We start from the raw sequence: 9,022 nt of genomic DNA on the forward strand, positions 1-9,022 counted from the left end.
GTCACAGCGACCCCCGTGTTCACCTACAACGGCCTGAGCGCGGTGGCGGTGGCCAGTGTCAATAACTACACCGTGGTGTTCCTGGGCACTGCCAGCGGAGGACTCCTGAAGGCAAGTGGAGCCCGGCAGCACCAACACGGGGGAGGCAGGGCTGGGGGGACAGGGAGGGCGGCGGGGCTTCCCCTTCCAGCACCTCTGGTTTGCCCAGAGGACAATGTCTGTTGTTGAGTTTGTCTGAGCACCTGCTTTTGTTTGGCAATGAAGAAGTAATTGGATGCTGCCATAATCTGTACAGTGATATATGCTGCCTGGTGACTGGTGGCCGTTAATTACTGTTCAAGGCTGCCATGCGAGCAGGATGTTCTTGATGAACCCTATGCTGGAAATGTTATTGTGCAGCATTTAATTATTAACAGCTCTTCTAGTAAATTCTCCCTCCGAGCTGATGGCTTTTGAAGGCTCCATGTAGACGGGGGAATCACTGAGTGATGCTTCATCACAGCTGAGTCCAAAGCAGGTGTGAACCCACGCATCTGATGGAGTATCTGTTTTAAATAATGTGCCAAAGGCAATGTAGGGCAATGCAATACCCTGGCTCCAGAGCCAAGATGCAAGGCCAAGGTTTCAGTAACTTTAGCGCTTGAAGTTTGCCAAAGAAAGTTTTGATTCCAGCCAGCCACAACAGTTTGTTGTACTCCTAGCATCGAAAGTCCACAGAGGAGAGGAGAAAAAAGCCCTGGAGCAGAGACACAGCTGATACCTGCTTTGTCTCAGCCTGGGGTGAGTGGTGCATAATGTAGAATACTGGATCAAAATGCTTGGAGAGAAGAAAACTGATCCAATCTCTTCCCTTGCGTCCAAGTGCTCTTGGCAGAAATCTGGGAATGATCACAAAGAAATGCACTGCTTTGATTTTTGCCCGCAGGGGCAGGTAATTCACGAGGGTGGGAGGAAGCTGGCACCCCGGCCAGGTGCACCGGGCTGGAGAGGCACATGCCACACGCAGCGCAGCCCCTGTTCACACAGTATTAACAGCTCTGCTTCCATTATCATCTCAGAGAAAGCAGCCTTATCTGCTGAGCCTCCATTAGGGAGAGGCTCCTGGCTACCCTTTGCTGGGATAATTTGCTCAGATAGCTCTAATCTAATTCTGCAACACAGCTGCATAACCAGAAGCCCTTTTACCTTCGGGGCTCCTTGTTATTTGGCACAGGATGCAAGATACTTTGTGTGAGTTATCATTCAGATTTGCTGCCTGAGAAAAGACAGCAAAGGGGCAGAAATAGTGCTCAACCAGCTCTTGCCAGCAGCAATTATGGCTGCCAGGGGTATGTATGGAGAATTAGTCAGATAGGCTGCAGACGGGCATTTCGTGAGGGCCATTATCATTGCCACGTCCAGCAGTCATTAGAGGAAAAACAGCCTGTGGGAAGTGGTGGCCAGGGCAAGGTGTGCCAGGGTGCAATGCCCTCGAAGGATACGGGGGGATGGGAAGGGCCTGTTTTGGCGAGTCCCCACATGTCCAGGTCTGGAAGGCTGTAGACAAGGAGCTGTGGTGGGGTTGCCCAGAACTTCAGCCCACGCTGCTCTCGCCAGCGCAGCACGTGTCCCCAGCACACCCCGGCCCTGCTCCAGTGAGAGGACTGGTGGTCTGTGCCCCTCTGCACCTCTGCGGTCGCTCTGCCCCGGGGGCCCGCAGCTCACGGGGATCCAGGGAAAGCGTCTGCGCAGTGAAAGCGTAGGGTAAACAAGCCCAGGAGGCAGAGGGACCTAGGGACAGGCGCCTAGAAACAGCCAAGCATAGAGCAAATCTCAGCAAGAAGGAGAGAGGGTGGTCGCAAAGCTAAAGTGTAGGGCGTCGGGACTCAGTTCATGGACGTCTTGGGTGATCCCGGGCAAATCATTTAGCTTCTGGATAGCCAGCTTTTAAAATGGGGATAGTGAGAGTTCCCTTCTTTTTCTGCATAGTAGCTAGCAGTGCTTGCATACGGTTCTTAGTAGAGGGCAGCCCTCTGCTTTGAGCTTGTGCTGTCTTACTAGGACATGTCAGTGCTGCTCTAGTGTAAGAATTAATTAATCCTATGTTAATTAATTAGTCCAGACTTCAGAGAGCAGAGGCACGCTTGGTCCTTAAAATTACTGCCTTCCTTTGCTAGTAAGGAGGTAGGAATTTTCCATGCTCCCTTTCTGTTTTAAGCTGAAAAGTGACTGTCACGAGAAATTGTGTAGCCCTATTGTTATTTCCTCTCAGCAATGCCACATTTGATTTGCTGAGTTTTCAAGTCAAATGCCAAGACATTCTGGGATCTGAAAGGCAGGCTGATGCTTTGCAGCCTCTTCCATCACTGCCAGCGCTTCAGCTGGTGATTCATGAGGCAAGGTAGGATTCGGCTCTCTTGCAGCAGCTGCCATGGTCCTCTGGAGTTAGCAGGGATAAAGCTTCTTTTGGCCAGGAATGACAATACTTATTTTTCAAATATGCAGGGAGCAGGGGATGCCGTCTTGTACAGCCCCATTGCTGATTTTCACTGGTTTTCATTAAGCTTTGGAAATGCAATGTTCTTTGTAACAGAAATGCACATATGTATGTAATGAGGGCTGAAGGCTGGTGCCACTTACGTTAGGGTAAAGCGAGAGTAACACTGCTGTGGCCTGCTGGAAACAGCCGTGCAGTTGAGCCTTGCAGTGGGTAAAGCCTTAGACTAGAAGTTTTGCAGGCAGCCTCTCAAACAGAGGGCTTTAAACAGAGGGACCGAGGGCTGCAAGGGTTGTTCATCACTGGGCACTGCTCCTGGCCATGGCCTGGGCTTTCTGGACCACTTAGTGCCTTCCACGGAGCACAGAGCTGGCTTTTCAGTAAAGCTCTGTGTGTGCAGCTTGCGAAGCGTGTAGAGATTTACAGCACTTAAAAATGTGGAGCACTATTAGATACCACTTTGATTCTTGTTTATAACTGAGGAAAAATGATCTTCTCCCCATAGTGTTTGAAAAATGGTCTCAATGAGTGGCTTCTTCTCACTGCAGATTAATCTGGACAGTACCATGAAGGTTATTAGCAAGAGATCCATTTCGGTGGCTTATGGAGAGCCTGTCCACCCCATCATGCAGTTCGACCCTTCTGATTCCACCTACCTCTATCTGATGACCTCCTATCAGGTGAGACCTTTAGTCTTCAGCAAGATAGTCCTTTGAGCATGATGCGTTTGATTTAGCATTCAGCACTAAGCTGGGAGCAGGAAGAGACAATAAAATTTGCTTTAGCATTAATGGGCAGAGCCAAACAGTTCAGAACTTTGGCCGGGGTGTCAAAGGGCTTTCCAGAGGGGTACCTGTGCCTGTCCATTCTCTGTGTGGGGTGGGGGTCATGCCGAGCAGACCGGCTTGTCAGGCTTTCTCGTCTTTGTGGTGGCAAGGTAAAAAGAAGAGTGAAAGATACCAAAACCAATCCCACTTATGGGAGTGCAGAAATAAGCAGAGGTTGTTCCTGTGTAGAAACCTGAAAATTACGGTACACAGACTTTAAGGAGGCTTTTAGGCGATCCTACAGACAAAAAGTCTGCCTGTCAGAAATGGTCCTTGGGGGAGGTTTCTGCTCAGCATGGCTGGCAGAAGGGCTGGATGGGAGGAGGGCTCTCTGCGGAGAGTGGGAATGCTGCAGCAGGTAGAAACAGAAGGTCTCATCTCCGTCAAGTGAGCAGAGGAGGAAGACGAGAGCTGAGCGCTCCAGGCGCTGGTGGTTTGTCCTGAATTACATTTTAATCTGTCAAAACAGATGCACAACCACAAATGTTATGTGTTGCATTTATATTTTCCAAGCCCTAATTCCCTGCAGATTGGTCATTATCATTTCACAGAACCCTCCCAGGATGCCTCTTTAGCCGATGTTTCAGACTGTCTCATCTCAGCTCCCAGGCTGGGCTGTGCACCTTATTCGGGCTTGATCAAACACCCAGTGCAGCACTTATGATGCTCTCCTCTGTCTGTTTCTTTTCCAATAAATCAGATGAGTTATTTTTTCTTTGATGGAATTAGCATCCTGGGAAGCTCCCCGGGAGCTCAATGGGGTTGGGGGGTGCTGAGCACCGCAGGGTTGGGAAGCAGTGAAGTGCTGCGGGTAAAGTGGGGGTCAGGCCAAGTAGCCCACGGTCTGAGGTGCGCTGGCTTGGTGGGAGCTCAGGACTCTCAGCACCTCACGTTGTCAGTCCCCGCTGCACCAAACGACTCAGTTTTCCTTCCCAAACGTGTAGAAATCGAGGGAGGAAAAAGCAGAAACTGACACATGCTTTCCCTCCGACTGCTCCTGCCGAGCAAGTCCCCAGAGCTACTTTGATTTCTTTACAAATTAAGGTTTCCAGAGTGGTTTTGCTTTCTGGTCATTTTGTAAATAGCCAGATAGCGTTCAGCACTGTCTGGAAAGGCGCTTTCTGCAGGTCTGAGTGAGAGCTTTTCGCAGGGAGGGACAAGCTGTGAAACCATCTCCATCTGACGCATCAGAAAGGTGTGGAGTCGCTCTCCGTAGCCTGACCATCACACATCTATTGCCAAGGCACCGGCTGAAAAGGAGCAGCTCAGCGCTGCCGTGAGCCCCTTGGGGTGACTTTGCCAGCGGCAGCAAGCCCGGTCCCTTGGGCATCCTTACCTGCCCTGGGGCGTGCGGCCCCCAGGCAGGGACGGGCTCTGCTGGGGGCACTGGCGGGGCAGCGGGCAGCTGCCTGTGCCGGTCCCCGTGCGAGCTGGTCGAGCATCCACCTCTGAGCGGTGTGGGGCGGAGGACGGCGGTGCCAGGGTCTGTTCCTCGTTGTCCATTCTGTAAGGCTTGGGTCGAGGCTAAAGTAGCCCAAAGATGCTGGTGTCTCGTCGCTAGCTATGTGTGGCCATACCGGCGCATCCCAGTCGGGTTGAATGTTTTTGTGGTGTCGGAAACCATTTGGAAACAGTTGTGCTGTTGTCGTGCAGATGACACGGGTGAAGGTGGCTGCCTGCAACCAGTACGCAACGTGCACGGAGTGCCTGGCCGCCGCTGATGCTTACTGCGGGTGGTGCACGATGGAGACCAGGTAGGACTGGTTGTGTCCTAGTGTGCTTTGGCATGTCCTTTGTCCCTCAAGCCCAACCAAGAATTTCTGATGCCTTTTATATTGCCACACAGTCAAACTACCATTAGTCTTTGTCCATTCCTTACGAAATACATGCTTTTAAAAACAATTGTATCTGGTCTCAGACAGTTGGGATGCTCTTCAGAGCCAGGATTTAACTGTAGCTGCATTGTTATGCTGCAGTCAGCTGCCAGTGCAAAGAATATCTTGCAGGCATCCAACCATGGGACTGAGAGTGCCGACACCCTGTTAAAGACCGTCTTTTGCCCTTGCAATTATTATTTATGTGTAGGAGACAATCAACACTCAAAAAGGGGTTTACAAAATTAGACTCCACGTTTACAAATTGAAGAAGTCGGACAAAATGTCACCTTCTCCTCTAGAGTTCTGGCTTCAGCCTGCCTGCTTTCGCTTACCCTGAATCCTGACGCTCCGTTGATGCTGGTGGGAGTATGCGCTCTTATCGTGGCAACCAGACACTTTAAATATAGCAGCAAAGCTTTGGGCTTAGCTGCATGGATGGAGAAAAAAGGTGTAGGCACAGGATTTTCTCAGGATCTTCCTTCACAAGGAAGTCAACATTTTTATCACCTGTTTTAAAAATAATCAACCACGAATTGTTCCTCTGTTCATTGCAGGTGTTCTCTGCAGCACGAGTGCACGAACTTCACAGGGGCCAACTTCTGGGCGAGTGCAAGTGAAGGAGTGCAGCAGTGCCCTTCCATGACCATCCTGGAGCCCGAGATTAATATCAATAAAGAGAACCCGGTGCGTTTGATGTGAATACCAAATTAATCACATGCAGCATCCTGTAAAGTCGTTACCTGCTCTCAGGGCTGATAAATATCCATGCTCCTCTAGCATAGCGGCACGCTCCACGCGGCTCGGATATGGGTCGTGGGGATGCTGAGCTCTGTTGTATGCTACCGAGTCAGGCCAAGGTTCTCAAAAGCACCCGGAGGTGACCTTCTGTGCCTCGACACCCTGGAAGCCAGCAGGACATCAGCTGCTGAGCTTGTAGGTGAACAGGGCTTCTAAAGCTGCTAAAGTAAATGCACTGGAGAGATTTGTAAAATTTCAAAATATAGAAGACCATCTGCAGACAGCTAAATCAACTCATTTTCTGGTTTTGTATTGTTGCTATTTTTAACAATATTTTAATGATATTTTAGTTGTTTTCATCAAAATATTTTTTGTTTAAAGACAGACCCTTCCCCGATGGCAAAAATCTCTCTCTGCCAAAGTTCTTGACCAGCCCTGACATAGGGAAATTGCTCGTAGACAGGCAGCAGCTGGGGCAGAGCCCAGACCAGAGCTGGAGAGAGGGATCCCGCGGGACCCTAGCACTGGTCCGACTCCACTTCCACTGCGCAGGAGCGGTGGGCTGGGGGTCCCCAGGGAGTCACCCCGCTGACGGCGGGGGAAGCCAGCCGAGCACGTGGGCTGCGCGTTTTCCTGAGTTGCCCTCCTCGAAAGCATTCCCTTTCTGCAAAACTTCCCGTCCCTTCCCCTTGGAGGCTGATGGCAAAAAGAAACCCCTGCAGCCAGCCCGCTCGGCCCTTGTGTGCTGGGGAAGGATGCTGGCTTGTGGCCGGCCCCCAGCAGCCCTCCCAGCAGGCTCCCACAAGACACCTCCTGTCACCGGTCCCTGGTACGGACTGGTGCAAGCCAGGAGGGTCAGGCACGCAGAAGCAGGGGTTAATACTTGCTGCTCGTGCAGGCAGCATGGGTCGAGGACAGCCTGGGCAGCTGGGGAGGGCTTAGCCTGTGCATCCTGCTTCCTCTGAGTGGTCTCCCAGGAAAGCCCTGGGCTGGGTTTTCATGCCAGCTGGTAACACACCAGCTACAGTTGTTGGAGCTTGTGGTGACAGAGCTCTTACTACTGAAGCAAGGTTTTGTATGCAGATGGCTTTTAGAGTTCAAAGTGCATAACATGAAAGAAAACAGCTATCTGGGGACGTGTTTTGGAGTCGCTAGCCTATGAAAAGCTTGTAAAACATTGACAAATTCTATATATAGTTTTCTGTCATAGTAACTGATTTTTTTTTTTGTCCAAATATAGGCCCTGATAATACAAATAAATGGGACTATCCCAAACCTGAATGGAACAAATATTTCATGTGACTATGGAAATAATATCCACACAGTAGCCAGAGTTGCTGGAGATTATGTAAACCAATTTATTTATTGTAGTTTACTTCCACGTGAGAAATATCCAACGTTTCCAGACGACCAAGGTATGTAGAGGAAAACAAGCTCTGTTCATTCTAACCACTTTTGTGGAGATAATTTTTCATAGGCTTTTTTTCTTTTTCCAATTTTATGTGCAGAAAATGCATACGGGGAAAAAAGACCCAAGCTGCTTCTGTTCTATAGGGCATATGACTTTAAAGTGTGGGAGTTCCACCATCTTAACATGAATTGACAGTATTTCAAATCTATCCATTTTTGTTTTAAACATCAGAATTTAAAAGCCAGTTCATGTACTTATTTTATTAAGATTTATCTGGTTAGAACTTCTGCTTTAGATTTAGTACGTACTAAACCAAAAATGTTCTCGCCCTGGGGAAATAATGTTGCTACTTATATTGATATTTTCAATTGCTTTTGTTTAATTTCCCTCCCGAACATGCGCTACCTTTCAGGAGAAGTTCTGGAAGAAGAGCAAGTGTGTACCTAAAGGCAGCTCAGAAACTCTTAATCCCATTTATGCAATTAAAAGCCAGACTGAGGTCTTCTAGTATCCCCCTGTTTTCAGATGGTGCCAAAAGGGATGCCCATCTTGAGGCTCCATGGAGCTGTGCTCTGGAGGTGACGAGCACCTGCAGATCTGGTTGAAGTCAACCGAGCCTTGACAGCCGAGCTGACCAGACCTGATACTGGCCACTTAGCGATGGAGATGGCCCCATTTTGTAGCTTCTTCTGAGAAGTTCGATGCTTCGTTCCAGACTTGAGTGCTTGTTAAATCTTCATCATTCAAGCCTGGAGTGAATGCTCTATTGAAGATGGCTGACTTCAGTAGGAGAAGAATTAGCCAGTCCTTTTGAAAATCCCACTTTTCATAGGCAAGTTTATAAAGCTGCATTGTTTTTCTCCCTAGCTATCCAAAGAATGGGAGATCATTAACTGTTCTGTATTGTTGGTTACGGCAATGTCCAAATGAATTTCTGGAATCCAATGTGCTGATTTATTGTACATATTCTGAAAGAGGCATTGTCTCTTGTCCCTGGTGCTTATATGGCAAAATTGCAAAGAAAAAAAAATGAAGCAATTCTGGGGGAAGGGGAAGTTAGCATAGCATGTTAAGTAGCCAAAAAAGGGATTTCCACTCTTCTCTGCGGGTTTGTTGTCATGGGGAAAGTGAGCAGGGTTTTAAAACATGATAACTAACATGTTTTAATTACCACATTTTTTTTTAAATATCATTTAGCACCAACTGTAAGCGAAGACAATAATTAACTCTGCTAATTAACACTTGCACAACACGCTGGAATTTTCTGCTGAAAGTCTCAATGTTCTTTTCTGGTGAGGGTGATGTAAAGCGTTGAGAGGGAAGAGCTGAAAGTCAGAGGGCAAAAGATGAATGGTCCAAGCTCTGAAATGCAGCTCGGAGGAAGCCCTAGAGAAAACATATCAGATTTAGCCCTTGTTTTCCCAAGGGTCTGTCTTGTCTTCTATGCGTGAGCGTGAGCGAGAGGCTCTTGCAACCCAATATTCTTTGGCTTGATTCTCTCAGACCACGTGGTCGTCGAAACTGCTCTCCAGGTCAACAGCAAAAACATTATCCGGGCCAATTTCACCATCTACGATTGCAAAAGAACTGGAAACATTTACCCGAAGAGAGCGTAAGTGACGCCGGTGTGCAGGCAGCCGGGGCAGGCGGCGGGCAGGCGGCGGCAGGGTGCGGGTGGTGCCACGCTGGCCAC

At 49.0% G+C, this 9,022-nt stretch overlaps 1 protein-coding gene across 1 annotated transcript; it reads left to right on the top strand.

Moving 5' to 3' along the window:
- Nucleotides 1–7: 7 nt before the first annotated feature.
- On the top strand, nt 8–8,941 carry LOC104074715 (plexin-D1-like; the record flags this gene model as incomplete). Its single annotated transcript, XM_009574933.1, has 6 exons — nt 8–111; nt 3,025–3,156; nt 4,957–5,057; nt 5,735–5,864; nt 7,159–7,333; nt 8,833–8,941. Coding segments are annotated over 6 exons (751 nt in total), but the record flags the coding sequence as incomplete, so codon positions are not given.
- Between the last annotated feature and the right edge of the window lie 81 nt (nt 8,942–9,022).

The sequence above is a fragment of the Fulmarus glacialis genome, unplaced genomic scaffold (assembly GCF_000690835.1).
Source record: "Fulmarus glacialis isolate BGI_N327 unplaced genomic scaffold, ASM69083v1 scaffold19760, whole genome shotgun sequence".
Classification (NCBI taxonomy): domain Eukaryota; kingdom Metazoa; phylum Chordata; class Aves; order Procellariiformes; family Procellariidae; genus Fulmarus; species Fulmarus glacialis.